Raw genomic sequence first — 23716 nt, forward strand, 5'->3', positions numbered from 1 at the left:
TGCTTTAAATCAGGGACAAGAGCACATATAAGTGGGTTGGCCCAAATTCCCCTCCCCCTACAGCTTGAAGGGGACATAACCGATAGCCTAGGGGATTTTGTGGTCCTTTGGAGATTTCTTTGCTTATTTCCTTGTGGGCAGGGGAGATTAGAGGAAGATTATCATTAATAGGAAGGAGAGCTATAGGGAGGCTAGGATATAGGAGTAAGGTGAGAGGTCCTCCTGTGGGATGTAAATTGCAAGCTTTGCATAGCTGTGTATTCTCCTTCAATGAAAAGAAGCTTGGACAAAAGGTATTTCACTCCATTTGCCTTCCCTCTTACAGAAAACATCAAGCTGCAGGATAGTATTGTAATTTGTACTTCCCTCAGGTGGCCATTTTTCCTCATCAGAGAGAGAATATTGGGGCCAGGCCATAGTGCAGAAAAAAATGAGCCACCTCTTTTTCAAGGTTTGCGGGTCAAATAGGACCCAATGGCTTAGGATGCGTTTCAAGGGTGAGCCTGTTGATGCCTGAGTGTTTCCCATCTGAAAGACAAAACCACCGGTGGTTTTGATTTGTTTGTTTCTACCCCTGCCCAAGAACCCACAATGGTCCCTGGACCATGCTGATCGGAATAGTTGTGCTCACCGACGCAGCAGCAGAAACACTAGTTTTCCTCCCAGACCACAAGGAGGACTGGGAAGGTTGGATTTAGTGGCTCTTACTGACACATTCTCAAAAATCTGCACCCTTGCCTGTCCTCCCAGACCACAAAGAGGACTGAGAAAAATCGGATTTAGTGGCCCTTACCGATGCATTCTCGAAAACCTGTTAGAGTCCTAAGCATTCTCCTGTTAGTATTGGGACCTTATCCATCTCCTATAAAGATGTTATGCCCCAAAAATGAAGGGGAGGGCCATACCCTGAGGGAGGGAAGGGACCTCCAGGGTTGGAAGAGTGACAACTTTTGTCCTCACTTGAATAGGAAGGACAGAATTTCTAAGGCTCCCCATATCCTAGCTTAAGTTAGACCTGCTTGTCTGAGGAGGGATTCTAAAATTCCAGATAGTCCCCTCTATGACAGGGCTTTGGGCAAAAATTATGTCTTTCTGATTGGTGAGCCCAGGTGCCTTAAGAAGGTAACAGAGTCCTGGAGTTTGTACTAGAAATCATTCTTATAGGATAAACTAGAAAAGCACCAGAGTCAGGGAGTGGTTTTTAGAAGCAGGACTAGCCTCGGAGAAAAGAGGTGAGAGGAAGTTTGTCTGATAGTCATTAGGATCTAGGAGACAAGGGTCAGGATAGGTAGGATAGATGGGTGAGTCTCCCTTGGGCAACATGCCTTTGAGAGTTCCGCTCATGGCCGCAGGATCAACCAACTTGTTTTCAGGACCCCAGAGCTGAATGACTTTCCTCTCTGTCGATGCTTGGCTCAGCCCAGAAGTACAGGAAAAGTGGAAACTAGTTCCAGGAAAACCAACGCTCCAAACTCCAGAGTCGGGGGTTGTTAGAGAGCCCTTTCCCAGAAAGCCTGACACCGTGTCTTTAGTCCGGCAGCCGCACTAGTCGCTTTTAACTGGCCAGCAGGTGCCTAGTATTTAGCCTCCAAATTCTAAGGAAAAATAGGACAGAATAGCAAGTGAAAGGGTTCCAATGGTACTCACCACTTGGCGATAGGTGAAAGTCTCGCTGCTTGGCAATAGGTGAAAGTCTCACCACTTGGCAATAGGTGAAAGTCTCATTGCGTGGCGATAGGTGAAAGTCCCTTCATGGTCACCAAAATGTGTCTGGAATTGGTGGGTTCTTGGTCTCGCTGACTTCAAGAATGAAGCCGTGGAAACTCGCGGTGAGAGTTACAGTTCTTAAAGATGGTGTGTCTGGAGATTTTCCCTTCAGATGTTCAGATGTGTCCAGAGTTTCTTCCTTCTGGTAGGTTCATGGTCTCGCTGATGTCAGGAGTGAAGTTGCAGACCTTCGCGGTGAGTGTTACAGCTCTCAAAGGTGGCGCATTTGGAGTTGTTTGTTCCTTCTGGTGGGTTAGTGGTCTTGTTGGCCTCAGGAGTGAAGCTGCAGACCTTCGTGGTGAGTGTTACAGCTCATAAAGGCGGCATGGACCCAAAGAGTGAGCAGCAGCAAGATTTATCACAAAGAGCGAAACCACAAAGCTTCCACAGCATGGAAGGTGACCCAAGTGGGTTGCCACTCCTGGCTCCAGTAGCCTGCTTTTATTCTCTTATCTGACCTCACCCACATCCTGCTGATTGGTCCATTTTACAGAGACTCCATTGGTCCGTTTTGACAGGGTGCTGACTGGTGTGTTTACAAACCTTTAGCTAGCCACAGAGTGCTGATTGGTGCATTTACAATCCTTTAGCTAGACACAGAAGTTCTCCAAGTCCCCACTAGATTAGCTAGACACAGAGTGCTGATTGGTGCATTTACAAACCCTGAGCTAGACACAGAGTGCTGATTGGTGCATATACAATTCTCCAGGGAGACATAAAAGTTCTCCAAGTCCCCACCGGACTCAGGAGTCCAGATGGCTTCGCCTAGTGGATCATGCACAGGGGCCATGGGCAGAGCTGCCTGCCACTTCCCCTTGGGGCACCTGCACTCCTCAGCCCTTGGGCGGTCAGTGGGACTGGGTGCCACATAGCAGGGGGCGGCACCGGTTGGGGAGGCTTGTGCCACGCCAGAGTCCACGGGGTGGGGGTGGGGCTTGGGCATGGTGGGCTGCAGGTCCCGAGCCCTGCCCCAGGGGGAGGTGACTGAGGCCCTGTGAGAATTCGAGCCTGGTGCACGTGGGCCAGCAGTGCTGGGGGACCCAGTGTACCCTCCACAGCTGCTGGCCCAGGTGCTAAGCCCCTTGCGGCCTGGGGCTGGCAGTGCCAGCCTGCCACTCTGAGTGTAGGGCATGGTGAGCCCGCGCCCACCCAGAACTTGCGCTGGCCCATGATCGCTGTGCAGCCCTGGTTCCCGCCTGCCCTCTCCCTCCACACCTCCCCACAAGCAGAGGGAGCCAGCTCCTCCCTCAGCCAGCCCAGAGGGGGGCTCCCACAGTGCAGCAGCAGGCTGAAGGTCTCCTCAAGCATGGCCAAAGTGGGCACCAAGGCCAAGAAGGCTCCGAGAGTGAGCAAGGGCTTCTAGCACATTGTCACCTCTCACTCCTGACCAGGATGTGACTTCCCTGCAGTGGGGGAGGAGCTGAGGAAGAACAAGGACTAGGCTGTGTCCAGCTCATGGGCATAGGGCTGGCCAGTGTCTTGGCCTTGAATCTGCAGTGTCCTGGGTCTCTTTGGCCCAGCCAATCGTGAGGACTGTGGCCTGGGATGCTGCCGAACAATGAGGGTGCCCATTGTGGACTGGAATCCAGCTAGCTATTCCTCATTTGAGACCCCATAGAAACCCCACAAACATGACTGGGGTTGACATGGATTTTGAACATTAAAGTTAAATGAGATTTCTGAACTTGAGTGTCATGGAGCAAATTTCAAACGTGGTGTGTGTGTGTGTGTGTGTGTGTGTGTGTTTGCATCACACTTAAGAGATGAATTACAGGCTAGGCACGGTGGCTTACGTCTGTAATCCCAGCACTTTGGGAGGCCAAGGCAGGCGAATCACAAGGTCAGGAGATCAAGACCATCCTGGCTAACATGGTGAAACCCCATGTCTACTAAAAATATAAAAAATTAGCTGGGCATGGTGGTGGGCGCCTGTAGTCCCAGCTACTCAGGAGGCTGAGGCAGGAGAATGGCATGAACCTGGGAGGCAGAGCTGGCCGTGAGCCAAGATCACGCCACTGCACTCCAGTCTGGGCGACAGAGTGAGATTCCATCTCAAAAAAAAAAAAGCCAAATTACAAGACAGGACGCCAAGTCCTTCACCCACCTGCAGCCCAGCCTTGCAAGCTGTGCGGGCATGGCCTCCTGGCATGGCATGGCAGGGCAGAACAGCCTGGCTGAGGAAAGTGCAAATCCTGCTCTGCAACTGCTGGCTCCTTGGCCTTGGGAAGTCAGCACCTACTCCCCAGGGTTTTTGAGAAGGTGGTGTGACTTAGTGACTGCAAATGCAAGATGTGCCTTGCCCTCCACTGAACATGTGCAGTATTGGCACTGTTATACTGTTTTCTTCATTGCTTGCACTTTTGACTTTCACTTTCTGCTGTATCCATTCCTAGACCCAGGACTGGGTTCCTCCCCACCTCTTTTGTTACTCCCTGAGGAACCAGCTCTGAACTGTGAATCCCTGGGGTCCCACATGGACCCCCTCCTCCAGTGTGCCATGATGACCCCACCTCAGGACAGGCACACCCAGGTGGCTGAGAAACAGGGCAACATGCAGAGGGAAAACCAGGCACCAGGTTCTGGGATTCAAAGGCAAATTTGACCTAAGCAGTTCTTCATCCAGCAAGGCATTAGGTTGAAACCGCTGTCTGCTCCTCTGCAGCTAATCTCTGCAGGCTTCCCTGCTGATTTTGGGATCCAAACCTTCTCTCTTAAGGGCTCTCACCACTCCCCCAGGGACAGTGCCCTCTGTCACACCAGGTCGCCTCTCCTGGCCTTCCTTCCTGACATGGCCTTTCCCCTCTCCCAGGCAGCCCCTCATGCTCACCTGATGTGATTCACTGAATCACCCCAGGGCCTCACACACTGCCCACTCCATAAACATGTGACCTGAAGTGGGTTTATTACTTACAGACTGGCTGTGAGGGACAATAGAAGCCTAGGTTTCAGGACAAGCCAGTCCTCCAAGCCTCAGGAAAGCTGTCCAGAGTGAATGGACTCTCATCTGTTTGCTCCACTTGTACCACAACTAAGAGACCCTGCAGAACAGCGGGTGCTGGGTGTTATGCTCCAAGGTAGTGGGAATTGCTGGGCTAAAGCATTGAAGAACACTCTGATTCTAGGGGAAACAAGAACAGAGCCTGGGCTGTTTTGGTCAGTTCCTTCTTATCTCAGGATGTTGCATTTTCAGCACATCCTATAGTTATTCTAGAGAACTATAAGTAAAAAAGTGGGAGCCGAGCATAGTGGCTCATGCCTGTAATCCCAGCATTTTGGGAGGCCGAGGTGGGTGGGTCACCTGAGGTCAGGAGTTTGAGACCAACCTGGCCAACATGGCTAAACCCCATCTTTACTACAAATACAAAAATAAATTAGCTGGGCGTGGTGGCAGGTGCCTGTAATCCCAGCTACTCCAGAGACTGAGGTAGGAGAATTGAGAGAACCCTGGGGGTGGAGGTTGCAGTGAACTGAGATCATACCACTGCACTCCAGTCTGGGCAACAGAGTGAGATTCTGTTCAAAATGAAAAAAAAGGTGGGGAGAACTGCATTGGTCCAAGCCACCCAGAGAACTGTCCTGCAAGCAGCATTAAGCTGGTTTCTGTTACATACAAGGAGTGGCTCTTACTGGCTCTTGGTCATGATCTGTGTCATACAGAAGGATTTGGCGAGCCACAGTTATAGGCAAAAGCCATGTCTCCAGGATGAACCACATGGGTACTATGTTCATAGCAGCCAGGACCCTGGAAACCAGGATCCTGTATACCTCTTATTGATGGCAGTGGTGGCCCGTCTGAAGTGGCTGCTGCCATTACACTGGCTGTGGCAAGGAGGTGCAGCCAGGGCTGTACACTCTGTGGAGCCAGCAGGAGCTGGGGACAAGTGACCCTGCTCATTCAGAGTTGGTGATGCAGGAGTTCCCTGGATGCAGCTGCAGCCACCCAACTCTTGGCTATAGAGCCAGGCCTCCTGCTCCGTGGAGTGAGCAGGAGCCCCACCCACTCTGGGCACAGCTGTAGCTGCCCAAGCTGTGACTGCAGACCCAGGCATCCTTGCACCTTTGGGGGCCAGGGAAGGCCTCCCCTTGCAGGATTGAAAATGCCTGCTCCCACTACCTGGCTTCTCCTTGCTGTTGGCACCCCCTCCAATCTCAGAGCAAAGACCAGCTAAGCCTGGGTGCTGTCACAACCTAGCCGGGTGTGCACCTGCTTGAGGTAGTGCTGACACACCAGCCCCCTGCCACCTCAGCACCCTCCAGACTTTGGGCCCTGATGAGCATAGGAGGGAAGCTGAAGGGGGCCTCAGGACAGCTTAGCACTGGCCTGCAGGCACCCCTTGGCATCTACAGCCTTGGCACCATGAGAGACAGCAGGAGGCAGACAGGTTATGGGGTAGAAGCGGGCGGGTCCCTGGTGAGGCCCCACCTTCAGGCCAGGGATGTCCTGAAGGCTGGTGGCCAGGATGGCAGTCCCGTGGACCATAGTGGGAACTTGTGATTCCTTTTCCAGCCCACCTGTGGCCATCCATGGACCAATCAGGGTGGCACTTCCTCCCCTCTGAGGCCCATAAAAGCCTCAGGCTCAGCCAGAGCTGAGTAGACATCAGGATAACCAGCTACAGAGAAGAGCCACCCATTTCAGAGCCTCCTCTCTGCTGAACACTCAAAATGATGACCTGCTGCAGGGAGGAGCTACCCATTCTGGGGCTTCCCCTGAGCTATTCTGTCACTCAATAAAGCTCCTCTTCACCTTGCTCATTCTTCACTTGTCTGTGTACCTCATTCTTCCTGGATGCGGGACAAGAACTCAGTACTTGCTGAATGGCAGGGCTGAAAGAGTTGTAACACAAAGAGGGCTGATACATGTCCCTTGCTCCCCATGTTGCAGATGAAGAGAAGGAGAGAAGAGCTTCAGCCGTTCAGGGATCCGAGACCTGGGAGCTCCCCAGGCCAGGGCTTTGACTCTCTCATTGGGGCCTTGTGGTTGCTGGAGTCTTCAAGCTTCTGGGCACCACTGTGTTCCCTGGTGGCAGCTGTGGAAGCTGCTTGTAGTGTCCCTAGTTCAGCCACAGCTTCACAGAGAGCTGGTGCCCATGTCTGCACTTAGAACTGCCCATCCTATGGCAGCATCTTGCATGCCTGACCGTGCAGTGGCCAGACCCCATGCTCACTTGCTCACACACCCCTCACTACTCCATGCCTGGCTCACCCTTGGCAGGCATGGAATCCAGGCTGGTGGCATGAGCTGAGTGCAGCCTGCCAGACCAAGTGAGTGGAATCATTCGCTCAGTGAGTGGAACAAGCCCAGTGGTCCCAAACAAATCTTGGGCAATGGCTCCACCCTCCACAGAGGTATCTGGCCAGAAAAGTGACACCCCAAGGATCCTGCAACATTATTGGTTCTCAGTGAGGGATCCCAGCACCAGGAGCAACAGCCTCAATGGGGAACTTGTTGAAATACAAATTCCCAGCACCAAGTCAAGCACTCTGAATCAGAAACCTGAGTGGAGCTGGCAATCTATGCTTTTTTTTTTTTTTTTTTTTTTGAGATGTAGTCTCGCTCGTTGCCCAGGCTGGAGTGCAGTGGTGCGATCTCAGCTCACTGCATGCTCCACCTCCCGGGTTCACACCATTCTCCTGCCTCAGCCTCCTGAGTAGCTGGGACTACAGGCGCCCGCCACCACGCCCAGCTAATTTTTTGTATTTTTGTAGAGATGGAGTTTCACCATGTTAGCCAGGATGGTCTCGATCTCCTGACCTCGTGATCCACCCACCTCGGCCTCCCAAAGTACTGGGATTATAGGCATGAGCCATCGTGCCTGGCCGGCAATCTGTGTTTTAATGAGCCTTCCAGGAGAATTGATTCATACCAGCGTTTGAGACCTAAGGGGTGCCTAGACACCCTGGGCAGCTTTCCTGAGCCTTGGGAGTACCATCCACTGATTGACTGGGGCCATCAGCCCCTCTACTCCAACCTCCTCATATCCACCTCCAGCCTGTTTCTGAAACTGTTTCCAAGAGGCTTGTCCTGAGTTTACAGCGAGGCTTGTCCTACCATCTTCTCCCATCCCTGGAACTGCTCCTCATCAGTTCTTTTCCTGCCATGGAAGCCCTGGGATATGGAGACACTGCTGCCCTTCATGCAGAGCATCTAGATGCCACTGCAGGGAGTGAGACCAAGCAGACTGCTGCACTCTGTTCTGGGTGCCCCTGACCGACTGCAGCTTCATCATCATAAGCTCAGGACAAGGTGGTCACACTGACCAGACCTGGTCCAGCATTCATCCTATTGAGCCATTTCCCACCCTGGTGGCTTCTCTGGTAGGTGAATGGCCTGCAGGTGACCTGACTGCATCCTGTTTCCCAGTGGCTGCCCCCCTGAGCCTGGAAAACAGGGAATGTGGAGGAAGCTGCCCATCCCACCCACAGGTCTGCTGGGTTGGACACCAGCTCCTTTCTCCACAGGAGCCTCCTGAAGACTTCAGAAGCAGACTCCGGAAAAGCATATGTAATCTTGGCCTTAGTGGGGTTTCCTGGGTCCAAAAATATGTGAAATTGAATCTGATATAGTTTGGCTGTGTCCCCACCCAAATCTCATCTTGAATTGTACCTCCCAGAATTCCTATGTGTTGTGGGAGTGACCTGGTGGGAGATAATTGAATCATGGGGGTGGTTTCTCCCCATTCCCCATGCAGTTCTCATGGTAGTGAATAAGTTTCACAAGATCTGATGGTTTTATAAGGGGAAACCTCTTTTCCTTGGCTCTCATTCTCTCTTCCCTGCCATCATGTAAGATGTGACTTGCTCCTCCTTGCCTTCTGCCACGATTATGAGGCTTCCCCAGCCATGTGGAACTGTTAGTCAATTAAGCCTCTTTCCTTTATAATTACCCAGTCTCAGGTATGTCTTTATTAACAGTGTGAGAACAGACTAATATTAATGTGTGTGAAAGCAAAAAAAAATTCATTTTTCTGCACATGCATCAAATTATCCAAGAAATCTACAAGTTCAGATAGGCTACAAACCCTTTCTTGAAGGCAACCCTCAGTAACCTCTTGAAGTTTCCTGGATGTAAATGGGAGATCAAAATCCATAATTATTAAAGGAGATGTGGGCAAAGAATGTAAAATGACAGCTCACTGACTACAAAATGCATACCTTAAAAACATGAAAACAATTTAACTTCATGAGGAAAGAAGTGCAAACTAAGGAAGGGCTGGGCCATCCTGGGTCAGAGCCAGCAGGTGGTAAATTGCAGAATCTTTTCACTTAAAATACAGTCTGTAAGTGACTTCATTTTGACCGAAAAAATATATATACATTTAGATACACATCCAGAGGCCAGATAAATAGCTTCTCAGCTCTCAGAGATGTTTAGACTCTGAGCCCTCTTTCATCCACGAAGTTCACTTCCACCCACTCAGCCTTCAGAGAAAAGCTGCCTCTCCCTCCTCTGAATAATTTCACTCTGTCTCCCACCTGTCACTCTTAGTCCTCTTTTTCCTAGGTCTGTCCCCATCGGAACCTAAGTTTCCAGCGTCAGTGCCACTTCCTTCTCAAAGCTGCCTCAGTGCCTGGTCTGGCTCTGAGAACCGCTCATGAAGTTTAATGAAATCCTTGTGTGCACACCTGAAATTTAGCCAGTGGCTGCACTGATGGCAGGTGTTTTGACTTTGACAACGTCACAACACACTGTGTTCCTCTCGGACCTCATTGTCAAATGGGCTACACAAAACTGACCTCACAGGTGGTTGTGAGAAATGGAAGAATGCATGTAGTAGTGGTCACTTGTATCATTATAGTCATTGCAAGGGTGCTTTCAAAGCTTCTATTTCCTGCCGCAGAGATATGCGCTGGCCCCTTTACCAATGAATTGCTGTATGGCCTTGGGCCATTCTCTCTGCTCTCTTGGCATCAGGCTTTCTATCTATAATATGGGTGTTTCACTAACATGCGATATCCTTTGAAACAGACTCTGATTTCCCTTCATATTCCCTGCTTCACTCTCCAAGAGGAAGAGGGAAGGGGCCCTCCCACCCTGACTCTGGCCTTCAGGATGTCACAAGGTACTCTGGACTGTTTGTAAACCACCCCCAACCTATTCATATGCTAAAGCTTAATGAGATGGTATTAGGAGGTGGGACCTGTGGGAGGTGATTAGGTCATAAGGGTAGAGCCTTCATGAATGGGATTGGTACTCTCATAATGGGCTGAAGAGAAAAGGGCTTCCCTATCTACCACGAGAAGAAAAAGCTAGAAGCTGCCATCTATAAGGAAGCAGGCCTTAGGAGATGTGGAATCTGCCAGTGCCTTGATCTTGGACTTCCAGCCTCCAGAAATGTGAAAAATAAATTTCTGTTGTTTATAAGCCATAGAAATTTATGGTATTTTGTTAAAGCAGCCCCAGTGGAATAAGAGAAAAGGTGGGTGGAGTTTGGGTTCACCTACCTCCAGACACTGCCTTTGGATGAGGGCTCCTGCCCCTCCCACTTGAATCAATCCCTCCTTAAGGAGGACATTTTACCTGACATCTCCAATCAGCTCCCAAGTGAGGCTCCCATCCTGCAGAAATCCCTGACCTGGCTCTGATGAACCCTTTCCTTTCAAAACCAAACCGCAGGAGAGCAGGGCTTTTGACGAGTCTCGACAGAGCCCACTGAGCAGTCTGCCAGTGTCACCCGTGCTATGCAGAGCTCCCACCTATTGTCAAAGGGCCCCACATTCACTCTCTAATCAAAGTTCCCTTTTGTAAGATCCCTTGGTCCTTTCTAACTCCCAGAGACTATGGGAACCCCTACACTTTGCCCAGCAGTCTCCCCTATTGATCTCTCACAAACCCCACCTGCTACCAAACTCCCCTTCTGGGACCGTTGTTCAGCCCTGGTTTCCATGGGCTACTTCTCCCTGATGCTCTGCCCCCTGCAACTTGCTGTCAGAAAAACCTCCCATCCTCTGCCTCCATTTCTGCCACCTCTGATTAATACCCTTGCCCCATCATTCTTTTTCTCAACACGAATGTCCACCCAATGCATGCTTCTCCTAAACATTCTGCCAATTTCTTGTTTCTGCCAGGCTGATTCCCATTCCAAGGATTTCCCTGGTTAGTTACATGATGCCCTAAGCTCCCACCAGCCCTCTCACCCAGACCCTGCCTCCCACCAGCTCACCCTGCTCCAGCTCAGCCACTGGGAGCTCATTAAGTTGGCTTCTGACCTTTTTGACACACCAACATCCTTCAGTTTGTAGCAATTTCCTTACTTTCTGGCACTACAAGATGCTTCAGGCTCCTCTTATGTATTTGCTACCCTAGCCCTAGACTCAGCCATTTCTCCAAGGAGCTCTGGTTCCTTTTATTGGAGAATGGTTTTAGAAACCAAGATCTGGGAGCTCAGTGTGCACACTAATGCTGGGATGTCATTGCTTTGGGGCATACTAGGCAGAGCTAAGACACACACATGCATGTGCGCACACACACATTTTGACTCTAATCCAGCACCACAGTGTTCATTCTAGCTTCCCCACCTTGCTCACTGTGACTTCTCTCTCCAACAGTGAGAAATCTGACTCTCACTATCCATGACTCATTTATTCAATCTTAATATGCAAGTAAAGCCATCTCTGACTTGTTAGTGCATACCCCTTGGAAAAACAAATTCACCAACTAGAGTACAATGTTTGTGGACAATTCCTTTCATCCTTAGTCTTTTCGTTTCTAGTCATAATATTACTTTCCAAAGTTACTTAGGCCAGTTTCTTTTTTCTTCACCTGCTCCAGTGATGTTATATCATACATTTATAGTTAAGTTAGGTCATTTGTTACAAGCTGCATTCCATCCTGGGATTCTCCAGACATCTTGGCTAATTTTTAAATTTTGCATACATTAAAGTTCCCACTTCATCATGTATGGTTCCATGGGTTTGATCAGGATATAGTCATGTAAGCACCTCCTCAGTATGATACAGAACAGTTCCATCCCCTTAAAATTCTCCTATGCATCCTCTATGTAGTTAATCTTTCCTTTTCCTCAGCCCCTGGCAACTGCCAATCTGTTTTCCATCCCTACAGTTTTTCATTTTCTGGAATGTAATATAAACAGAATCTTTTGGGGATGACTTTTCCCTTAGCAAAATGCATTTAAAATCCATCCATGTTATAGTGTGAATCAATAGCTCACTTCTTTTTATTGTCAAATGATTTTCATTGTATGGATACCACAGTGTGTTCATCCATTCATCTGTTGAAAGACATCTTGGTGACTTCACTTTGGGGTAGTTATGCATAAAGCTGCTATACATATTTTTGTGTGAACGTAAGTTTCAAATCAGTTGGCTAAATAGCTAGGAGCACAGTTTGCCATATTAAAGCTCAGTAAATAGTTACAAAGTAAACACACTCATCAGCTAGCACCAGCAACAGAACAGCCCTCACCCAGTTATACATTCCCTCCTCCACAAAAGTCACAATTATCTTCACTTCTGTTGCCACACATTAATTTTGCCTGGGTTCAAGCTTTGAATGGATCAACTGATATGTTCTTCTTTGTGTCTGGCTTCTTTAGCTAAGTATCCTCTATGTTGGTGCATGTGTTGGTTATTTTCATTGTTCTATATAGTTCCATTGCAAATATATATTACAGTTTTGTCTTTAGGTTTTTGCTGGTGGATGTCTGGGTTTTTCCCAGTTTGGATAATGCTATGAACATTTCTTTCTTTCTTTTTTTTTTTTTTTTTTTTTAGAAGGAGTCTCATTCTGTTGCCAGGCTGGAGTGCAGTGGCGCAATCTTGGCTCACTGCAACCTCCACCTCCCAGGTTCAAGTGATCCTCCTGCCTTGGCCTCCCAAGTAGCTGGGACTACAGGTGCGTGCCACCAAGCCCAGCTAATTTTTTGTATGTTTAGTAGGGATGGGGTTTCATCATGTTGGCCAGGATGATCTCCATCTCTTGACCTCGTGATCCACCCTCCTTGATCACCCAAAGTGCTGTGATTACAGGCATGAGCCACCACACCCGGCCAAACATTCTTATATGCCTTTCTGTATCTACTTCTGTTGCTGGCTCACTGGGTAAGTGCATGCTCAGTAATAATAGACATGCTGAATCATTTCCAAAGCATTTATACCAATTTAAATTACCAATAGTGCCTTATGTTTTAACAGGAGCCCTCTGGCTGCTTCATTGAGAACTGACTGTTCAAGGGCAAAGGTGGGAGCAGGGAGGCCAAGAGAAAGGTTTCACAGTCATCCATGTGATTGCATGGGGCACAGCCCAAAGGGGTAGCAGCGGAAGTAGTGACAAGTGGTTGGATTCTGGTTGTACTTCAAAGGTAGAGTCAACAGGAATTTTCTGATGGATTGGAAATGGAGGATAGAAAAAGTGAACAGACAAAGGTGTGTGGGAGGCATTTTGACTAATCATCTTTATGGATGGAATTGCCATCAACTGAGATCGTAAGACTGCTGAGCAGTTGGTTTGAGAGGGAAGATCCTGAGTTCTGTTTGGCATATCACTTTGGAAATGTCTATTAAATATCCAAATGGATATGTCATGGAGGCAGCTGGAGTTCAGGTTAGAGGTCTGAGTCATTGATAAAACTTTGGGAGTTGTTGGCAAATGATAGTGTATTGGTCAGAGTCTAATTAGGAAAGAGAAGCCCCACAGTCATTTGAACAGGAAACGTGTATATAAAGAAGTGTTCGTTGCAACAGGGAAGTGGAGTAACAAGGCACAGACTAGTAGGAAGTATAGAAGGAGCAACCACTAGTCTAGGGCTGAGGTAGAGAGCCCAGGAGAGTCCTCTCCTCTTAGTGCACCTCCCTTGCACCTCATCAGAGGAACCCAGTCATGGTCCTCTGCATGTCAGGAGAGTCACTGGTGCTATGTCACTGGAACTTACTAGAAATACTTCTTTAGGTGCTGGGGAAAGGAGCGGTGTCTCAGAAGAGTTACTCTATAACAAAACTGCCTGGAGCTGGTGGGAGGAGTGGGACCTGCTGGGCACTGGCCACTGGGTTTCTGGAGAAGACCCCCACCTGCAGGAGCCAGGCCAAGCAGCACAGGAGAACCAGGAACAAAGACTGCTTTCGCCTGCAAGGTCTCTCCGTTGCTCTCTACTGACAAAACCTAACATCATGTCTGAGGGAAATATTTAAGCGGCCCAGTTCAGTTTTTGCAGAGCAGGCAATGAAGAATGAGTTTATAGCAGAGATGCAATAAATTGATAACTGTATTAGTCCATTCTCTCACTGCTATGAAGAAGTACCTGAGACTAGGCAATTTATAAGAAAAGAGGTTTAATTGGCTCACTATTCTGCAGGCTGCACAGGAAACACGACAGCTTCTGCGGAGGCCTCAGGAAACTTTCAATCGTGGTGGAAGCTGAAGGAGAAGCAGGCATAGCTCACGTGGCTGGAGCAGGAGGAAGTGGGGGGCGGGGAGGTGCTACACACTTTTGAACAACCAGATCTTGTGCAAACTCTATCACGAGAACAGCACTAGAGGAATGGTGCTAAACCATTCATGAAGACTCTGCTCCCATGATCCAATCACCTCCCACCAGGCCCCACCTCTAACATTGGGGATTACAATTCCACATGAAATTTGGGCAGGGCCAGACCCAATACATAACAATTACTGACACAGATGGAATATAAAACTGAGACAGAATGAGATCATCCAGGGAATAAGTATAGACACAGAAGAAAAGAAAACTGAAGCCCGAAACCTATGGCCTTGCTCTAATTTAAACAGGTGAGAGCAGGGGAACCAGCAAAGGCAGCTGAGAAAGAGCATCCAGGGCTGCAGGTGGAGTCCTGTGAGACAAGTGAATCAAAGAGAATAGGAGAGGGGCCAGAGTATGTATTGACCATTCTTTTATGAAGTTTTGCTGCAAAAGGGAACGTAGAAAAGGTGCAGGTCCTGGTATAGGAAATAGGGTCGAGTAATTTCTGTGTTTTGAAGATGACAGAAATAGCTGCATGTTGTGTGATGATGAGAAGAGTCCAGTAGAAAGGAAAATACTGCTGATGTTAGAGAAAGGATAGGCTGGCTGGAGTGACACCCTGGAGCAGTAAGAGATGATGGGATTCAGCAGTCCAGTGCAGGATTCTTTGGCTGGACATAGCGGTTGTTCATCCACAGTCACAGGCAGGCAATAGGAGGCAGATGGGTGGAGGTGGAGGTGGGAGTCTGTGGAAGACTTTGACCACTTCTATTCTCTTAGTAAAGCAGGAGACAAGGAAGGGAGATGCAGTGGGAAGGATTGAACAGAGAGAAGGAAGTGTGAAATATTCACTTGGAACAACGGGAGATTGAATAGACCAGGCAAAGAATGATTAAAGTGAGGACTGCTGGCATGGTCCTGTTTTCCTCCAGCCATGTTTAGTTGCATTGTTGTGGCATGGAATAGATGGAGAGCTGGGTTTATCCAGTGCCCCCATCTTACCAAGCAGATAGAAGGTGACAGGGAGGTGCATGAGTTAAGGAGGTGTGCAAGGGATTAATGAGAATGGTTGGCCATGGAGTTTAAGCTGGCTCACTAGAGAGAGCCATAAAGGAAGGAAGAAACAGTGAACAGGTAGTAAGATCTGGATTGGAGGTGCTGGTAAGGTTGCAGGAGTTTTGTTTCAGGGCGGTATAGGGAGTGACCTGGATAGACAGGAGGTGGTGGTCAGAGTGGGATACTGTGGGGGTTGCAGTCCTTGGACCTGACAAGGTCTGAGGTCTGATCATGGAGGGAGGGGGAAGCTAAGGTAGGGCAGAGGACTGGAGTGGGCTTCATGAGACCAAAATGACGTTGGAAGGATTATCTACCTGGATACTGAAATCTTCAAGAAGTAAGCGGTGTAGTGTGAAGAAGTTACAATATTCTAAGCTCTTCACGGATAAGGGAAGCATGTGCCACGTAGGTAGCCTCTCTAGTCCAGCACCCAGTATATAGCATATGCGGAATGAATACCTGGTGGCTGCTGAAGGCCAGAACAAGGTGCCTGTGAGAGGACCTGATGCCTGGGGTTCTCGTGACAGGAGTGGGCCTAGTTTTTGGTGTAGAATTAAGCCTTGAATGCACCAGCGGGATCATATTGAAAAGAAACCTTCTAAGACTACAGGAAGATGCATCCTCTGACAATGTACGCTCTGTAGGCATCCCAAGTAGCTGGGCTGGGGATTAGATGGACTCCAAGGCATTTCCTCAGGTGGCAACGGGCGGATCCCTGGGAAGGCAAAGCTGTGCAGGAAAAAAATGGCAAGATGCTCTATTCCCTCAGGGAAAGCCCTTTCCTGGGAGCAGGGAAAGCCCTTTCCTGGGAGCAGGGAAGGCGAGGCAGTTTGGGCTTGGTCAGTTTGTCCCTGCCCTCAGGGTTTGTTGGTCCTGGCAAAAGAGGGCCTTATTTTATTTATTTTTCTTAGAGACAGTGTCTTGCTCTGTCGCCCAGGCTGGAGTGCAGTGGCTCATCTCAGCTCACTGTAAACTCCACCTCCTGGGATCAAGCGATCCTCCCACCTCAGCCTCCAGAGTAACTGGGACCACAAGCACCACAGGCGCCCGGCACAACGCGGCTAATTTTTTTTTTTCTTTTTTTAGAAAGAGAGAGGTAGTCTCCCTATGTTGCCCAGGCTTGTCTTGAACTCCTGGGCTCAAGCGATCCTCCCGCCTCGGCCTCCCAAAGTGTAGGGATTACAGGCGTAAGACCCCGCGCCCTGCCAAAAGAGGGCTTTAGGGCACCCCAGAACGCGAGATTCCCCTCATCTGTCATCTTTAAAGAGGAGGAAGTGGACTCCAAATCGAGCGATAGTCCATTCGTCCCTGGTACGGTGATTGCCGGGAGGCCAAGACCAAATGTGTCTCCTTCCGGCTTTTGCACCACACTAACTAACCGGCGCCAGGCCGCAGAGCCGCCCTGGCCTTCGGCGAGGACTTGGGCGAGTGCGGTGCTCGCTGCTCCAGAGTCCCACCGCGGAAGTTGAGGCCGCAGATTCCGAGGGCGGGGTGGAGCGCGTTCGGTAAGTACCCGGACCCGGTGAAACGCACTGCGTGGACTGCGCCTGCGTCCGCACTCAGCTTTTCAGCAGTCTTTCTTCAGGCCCTGAAAGCCGTCCCCACGCCGGTCTCTTTTTTCTGCCTTCTTGTTTCCCTCCGGCGAGTCGGCGCGACGGTGAATTTCCGTTTCCGGCGGTGTCCATGCTGAACTGAGGAGTCGCAGTTGCCAGCAGGTTCAGTACAGCGGGCTGGGGTAGGCGGCGGTGGAGTCCCTGATTCTGGGGCACTGGGAGGATCGCGAGTCGTGCGCGTGGGAAGGTCCTTCCCCGGTCCTCCGGGTCATCTTTGCTCCCGAGGAGCGGCATATTTCTCATCTGCCGGAGGTGTCCTGTGGTAGTTGGGAGAGTGACCGGATGAATCCCTGCAGAGAGCCCGGACAGGGAGGGAAGGTGGCTGGGAGACGTAGTTTCCTGGCGACTTGGTCTCGGCAGGCGACTTAGTCCTGAGTCGGATCTGTTGACCCGAAATTGTGCTTTTCCCACCAAAAAAGGACAGGGAGAGAAACATTAGTACAAGTTCCGAACTAAAATATAGCAGAGAAGAAACATAATCATTGAAATCACACAGCTCTTCAGTTTCAAAGCGTTCCTAGCGCCTAGCTTTTCTAACTCCCGGCCAGTGTTCTTGACATTATGGTGATATATAAAGACTTTCTGTTTCCGCTGGTGTGTGAGTCTGTGGGAAGCCTCTGACTCACCTCCGTGCTCCAGTAGCACCCTGTGCAGCCTTCCAATGTCGCCCTTATTGCATGGCGCGGAAGATACTAGTTTGGATTTCCTCTGCAAGTCAGACCATAGCTGTATCCATTTACTGGCACAGTGCCTAGCACATCATAGACAGACAAAATATTTATTAAACTGAATGAATACAGTACCTTAATTGAATGAAATAGTATCCTGCTCCCCCCTTTTTTTTAAATCAAGCTGTCAGATTTTATGAAGCCCCATTTCCTAAAAAAAACTCACTAATTTAGTGATTACCAATTTATTAGCCACAGATTCCCAGGTAACTCAGAAATCACTGGAAGGGTCTCTGTAAGTTCATGGGGTCTCCAGGTATCATCTAGAACCAGTCCTATCTCACAAGTTAATACTTGACAATTATATATTGTCTGTTGTACTCTTTATAAAATGTGCTAAGATATTGCTATTTCTCAAATGTATATAAGTAAGTTGTAATTTAGGAGTTTTACAGAGTCAACAGGTACTAAAAGTAATACTGCGATCATATTGGAAGTTCATAAAAACGTTTTACATTTTTTTATTAAAATGTAAGTTTTAGTTTAAGTTGGGAAACCACTTCTTTACTCCAGTTGATACTTAGGTCTGAGCTGTCCGGTGTGGTAGCCACATGTGACTTTAGAGTTAGAATGAAATTAATTAAAAATTCATTTTTTCAGTTTCCCTAAGTATATTGTTAAGTAACCACATGTGGCTGATGGCTAAATGGCTGAAAAGTACAGATATAGAATATTTCTATCCTTGCAGAAATAGATACTGCTGATGTTGACACTTAAGATGAATAAAAAGTAACAGCAATAAAATGTAACTTTAGGAGAGGTAACTCATCTAATTTATAGCATAACAGAGAGAAATGAAATTGGCAATGGTTAAGCAATTTCTACCCTTGTTCAGTAAATAAATACATCATCTCTTCATAAAGAAATAAATGAAATTTACTGTTTTTCCCTGGGTATTGCCTGGATTGTAAAATGCTTCTCCCACCTCCTTACCCCAACCTTCTTCCTTGTAGGTTAGAGTTACTTGTTATTGGTAAATAGCTACAATGGAGACTAAAGACCAGAAGAAACACAGAAAGAAAAACAGTGGGCCCAAAGCTGAAAAGAAAAAGAAGCGGCATCTGCAGGATCTCCAGCTAGGAGACGAAGAAGATGCCCGGAAGAGAAATCCCAAAGCTTTTGCAGTTCAGTCTGCTGTGCGGATGGCTCGATCCTTTCACAGGTATGTTAGGGTACAGTGTGATCGTTCTTCCATTGATTCTTTTTAAATAGTAGGAGCCTCTCACAGGTGACATTTGGATTCATGAGTCTAGTCCAGCTCCAAAGGACATGGAGATGCGTGGTGTGTGGCTTTCACTAAAACGTGAGAAGCTTTCCCATAGAAGCTGCCTTGCCTCCAGCATCTGCACACTGGTTGGTGTTTATTGCCCAAGATGCAAGAATTTATAGAATTTGTTTGTTCCTAAATTTTAAACTGTTTCTATGGTGATAAGTGTGCTTTTTTCCCCCTAGGTATGTTTTACATAGTTGTAATATAAAATACAAAAATTACAATATTTAATACTAACATAGCTTTATTTAGTGTGCCCTTGTGATATGCCTAGCGGTATACTTTAAACATTATTCAACTAAATGCTTCCAGCAGCCTTACCAGAGTAGGAATCATTCTTGCCCTCATTTTATGGGTAAGAAAACTGAGGTCAAGAGAACAAGTTACCTCCAATCATGTAACCAGTAAGTAGGAGAGCCAAATTTAACTCCAGAGCCTCTGCTCTGTTATGATGCACTGCCTCGGTATTTACCTTTTGGTTTTTTTAAAAACTATTAAAATCACTCTTAAAACAGTCAGATTTAAGGAGTGTTTAATTTTCAGCTCTCTATGCTATTGAAGTCGTCTTGTTACATCTTTATTGAACAGCAGTTATTTGGATGGGGCCAGAAGTTAACAAGTTAATAACGGACAAGTTAATTATATATTGTCTGTTGCCCTCTCAATAAAATGTGCTAAAGTACTCATATATATAAATGTACTAAAAAAGTTTACTTATGAAGTTGATACCTTTTACTCTATTTTGAAAGTGAGTTTACTATTTATTTATTTATTTATGTATTTTTAATGAATAGGACTCAGGATTTGAAGACAAAAAAGCATCATATTCCAGTGGTTGATCGAACTCCACTGGAGCCCCCACCAATAGTGGTAGTGGTGATGGGGCCTCCAAAAGTTGGAAAGAGCACTTTGATACAATGCCTCATTCGGAACTTCACCCGGCAGAAGCTGACCGAGATCAGAGGCCCTGTGACAATTGTGTCAGGTAGGAGATGCCGCAGCAGACACAGAGTTGGCGTGGCTGTTGTCATCTGAGGGACATGCATGCATTTGTTGTTTTCTTGAGCGGAACATGTTAAATATTGTCATATCATGTTACCTGTCTTATACTTTTACTAAGTTGGCTATAGCTTCAGAAAAGGGTAAGTTCCCGGAGATAACTTACCCGGAGATAAGTTCCCGGAGATAACATGTGATAATGTTCACATTGAAAATGTGCACGTTTGCCTTATGAAGCCACATTCTGGTGGAAGTGTGAGTTTTCTCTTTTTCCTATGAGAATTGTCTGCTTTGGGAGATGGTGACCTTTCCAAGTTTGAGGGAAAATGAAACAAACTTCCAGTGGTAGAATGGGAATGTGCAGTCTGAAATCTCTTGTTATTGCAATAGTATAGTTGGATTGAGGCTTTTCTTTATCTTTGGAGCATCCATATTTTCTTTTCCCTTTTTTGAGACAGAGTCTTACTCTGTGGCACAGGCTGGAGTGCAGTGGTGTGGTTACAGCTCACTGCAGCCTCAACCTCCCAAGTTTAAGCAATCCTCCTACCTTAGCCTCCTGAGTAGTGTATGCCACCACGCCTGGCTAAGTTTTCTTTTTTTTCCCTTTTTTTTTTTTTTTTTTTTGTAGAGATGGGGTTTCCCCATGTGGCTCAGGCTGGTCTCAAAACTCCTGGGCTCAAGGGATCTGCCTGCCTTGGCCTCCCACTGCACCCAGCCCATATTTTCTTGACCATTTTCTTTTTACCTTAATTTAGAAATAATTATTGTTATGAATATTCTGTTGCATTATGTTTGAGGATGTTTGTAGCTATAGTGGGAATACGGGAAGTTTTGATAGAGGTAAAGACTTTGGCCTGCAGCTGAACAGCAAGATCATGGTTATCATGGAGCCTGTGCAGTCCGAATTTTCCCTGTTTGAGCACTTTTATTCATCTGGGTAGACTTTTGATATTATTTAAATTTAGAACACAGCAAGAAAAACAGAATGGAATTTATTTTATTTTACCAGTTTTTGCCTATAAAAACGAACTTCTGGTACACTCCTGTAAACTTATATGATGTTTTACTGGATGCAGTTAAAAAATGAAACTTAGAGTTGATGGTTAGAGTTTTTTTCAGGATCTTTTTAAAGTAAAATTTTCATCTTTTCACGTATAGGTAAAAAGCGCAGACTCACCATTATTGAATGCGGGTGTGATATTAACATGATGATTGATCTGGCTAAAGTAGCAGATCTGGTAAGTCAGCAGGGGCAGCCTGGGGTGCTGATGGAGACTTAGAGCATCGTGATAGGTTATTTATCCCGTGATGAAAGGAAGAGAGTCCTATGATTATTAAAGGAATCATAGTCATCATCAGTAATACAGTAGATATGATTGAATTGATGATAATAATTATGGTAATAAATGTTGTTATATTAATAATAAAAATGGAATGTGCACAATGAAATGTATTCCAAAATCTAAAAGCAAATCACGGGATGGAGAAAACCTTTAATGAACACAACTAATAAGAGCTCATTAATATGTATACATATATACATACAAATATATCATAGTAAGTACCATTTTTTCTTGGACTCTTCCTGGCACTGTGCTAACTGCTTTCTACAAATTTAGCTTACATAAATCCTTGATGCACCCTTGAGGTGAGTAGTTATTATCTGTAGTTTACATAAGATGAAATAGAGCCTCCCAGCAGTTAAATAACTTGTGTGAAGATGGGACCCTTGTTCCTGATGGTTCCAGAACCTTCATCCTTAATGATAATGCTAAAGTAAGTACATGAATTGCCCTGAAGAAGTGGTCAGAGTTTAGCAATAAAAAATCTAGACAGTACTCAGTGTATGGAAAATGTACATACTCTTGCATTTATGGAAATGATAATGTTCACTCTTCTGGTATTCTATTAACTTATGTTTTAAATTAGAAAAAATAAAAACAAATTAGCAAAAAAGTAAGCCATATTGATGAGGAAGTGTGGGGTGAGAGATACCTTGGTTTTTTTTAGACAGCTGTTTGGTAACAAAGAGCTACAGATTTTATACTTTGGCCCAGGAATACTCCTAAAATATGAAGTAAAAAGTAATACACATTTTAAAGTTGTGCCATTGTAATGTCAGAAAACTAAATAACATTCAAATTTTGAACATGTAATGTTACTATTAGTAAAAATAAGTGTTATTAATGTAGTGTAAGCTTACTAAATCTTATGTACTTGAAATGATCAAAATAGTTCATAGAAGTCATTTATTTCTCTTTTATGTAAAATGTAGCAAGTTTCTAATATTAAAGACATATGTATTAAGAGATGTTTTTAATTTTATTTTTAATTATTATGGATACATAATAGTTATACGTATTTATGGGGTACATGTGGTATTTGATAGAAGCATACAATGTGTGATGATCAAATCAGGGTAATAAGGATATCCATCACCTCAAACATTTATCATTTATTTGTGTTAGGAACATTTCAATTTCATTCTTGTAGTTATTCTGAGTTATATAATAAATTATAGTCCACCCTATTGTGCTGTTGGACACCAGAATTTATTCTGTCTAACTGTATTTTTGTACCTGTTAACCTTTCCCTCTTTGTCCCTCCATCCCTGCTCCCCTTCCCAGCCTCTTAACCATCATTGAGAGAGATGCCTATTACGTAAATCTTTTAAAGATTTTTCAAAAGGAACACACACATTTGGTAAAGTACTCTAACTGTAATGCAGGATACGCACAATGTGCATTTTTCTTTTTCCTTGGTGTAACCGCTGGTCATTCAGATCCCTGCAGAGCAGTATCCTTCTAGATGCATATAAACACGCATACCACCCTTTAAAAACACAAATGGTAGCTTATTTTACACACTGTTCTATGCTTTGCTTTTTTCATATAATGTATCTTGGAGGTATATAATAAGTACTGTAACTCTGCCTCCTTTTTAATATAATATTCCATTTTATGGAGGCACCATGATTTATTTAGCCTAGCTTATGTTGATTGCTCTGCTGTGGGTTGTCAAAGCCTCCTGTGTACAGCAAAGCACACACAATACATGAATTTGGGTGTGTACGTGCGTGTGTGGATTAGGGGAGTAACACTGGCTTAGATGACAAAGACTGGCAGCTGAGGGACTGTTTGTTCCCCGTTCTTCCTGACCTTACAACCAGCTGCTTGCCCCCTGGCACTCTGTGACATTAAATGTAGTGTGAGGATATTCTGCCTGTCCTTTGAGCTGGTCCAGTGTTGCTGGAACGCTGTGCTTGCTGCCTCAGTCTGCAGTGGCAGCTGTGCTTTCTCACAAGCCCAACTTCATATATTCTGTGGTTTCGGATTTTGAGTGTTGCCTAGTTTAATCAAAGATGGGCATTTCTGTTTCCATTTTTCTTTGTTGTTAATTTTAGTTATCTATGCAAAGATAAGAACAGAAATGTTTTTAATACTTAAACTAGAAGTTTCCAGGAATCAATTCTGAAATTATTTTGCATCTTTGAAGCATCTTAAAAGTTAAAAATTGGTCTCATCTGCTTATATTTTCTTACAGACTACCAATCATCATAATCTTACTGTTTTTTTGACCTAATTCTAAAATGGCAGCTATTTAAAAAAAATTTCTTAACAATTGAGTTATCCAAATTAATAGATAAGATAGAGGTTTCCACTGCATACTTCTCAGCAAAAAACAGATTTTTTTTTTCTATGAGGAGATTGAAAGAAGAGATTGGTTTTCTGTACATATTTAATATATTTCATTGATTATCACTTTCTTCCCATTCTTTGGATGTCAGAGACCTGTTATTTGGCTTAAAAATACCTTACAGAAAACTTGATTTCTTTAAATTAGAAT

General features: G+C 46.0%; 1 protein-coding gene and 1 long non-coding RNA gene across 25 annotated transcripts in view; one reads left to right on the forward strand and one right to left on the reverse strand.

The window, feature by feature from the left end:
- Positions 1-14038: 14038 nt before the first annotated feature.
- Positions 14039-15856, reverse strand: LOC135965080 (uncharacterized). Its single transcript, XR_010577936.2, has 2 exons — positions 15720-15856; positions 14039-14140 (listed from the first exon to the last, which is right to left on the reverse strand). It is a non-coding gene; the product is annotated as an uncharacterized lncRNA (long non-coding RNA).
- A 412-nt stretch (positions 15857-16268) lies between these two features.
- BMS1 (BMS1 ribosome biogenesis factor) overlaps positions 16269-23716 on the forward strand; it is a 57375-nt gene continuing 49927 nt past the window's right edge. For 12 of the 24 annotated variants that reach the window (XR_012417615.1, XR_012417618.1, XR_012417619.1 and 9 more), the window contains exons 1-4: positions 16928-16995; positions 18555-18763; positions 19666-19856; positions 21029-21108. Coding sequence is in view for 9 of the 24 variants with exons in the window: in XM_065520587.2 (XP_065376659.1) it covers positions 18588-18763; positions 19666-19856; positions 21029-21108 (447 nt within the window). In the remaining 15 variants the exon portion in view is untranslated. Of the gene's footprint in view, positions 16766-16927; positions 16996-18554; positions 18764-19665; positions 20014-21028; positions 21109-23716 lie in introns of those variants that run through there. The other 12 variants (XR_012417616.1, XR_012417620.1, XR_012417621.1 and 9 more) reach the window with 4 other exon arrangements.

The sequence above is a fragment of the Macaca fascicularis genome, chromosome 9 (genome assembly GCF_037993035.2).
Source record: "Macaca fascicularis isolate 582-1 chromosome 9, T2T-MFA8v1.1".
NCBI lineage: Eukaryota > Metazoa > Chordata > Mammalia > Primates > Cercopithecidae > Macaca > Macaca fascicularis.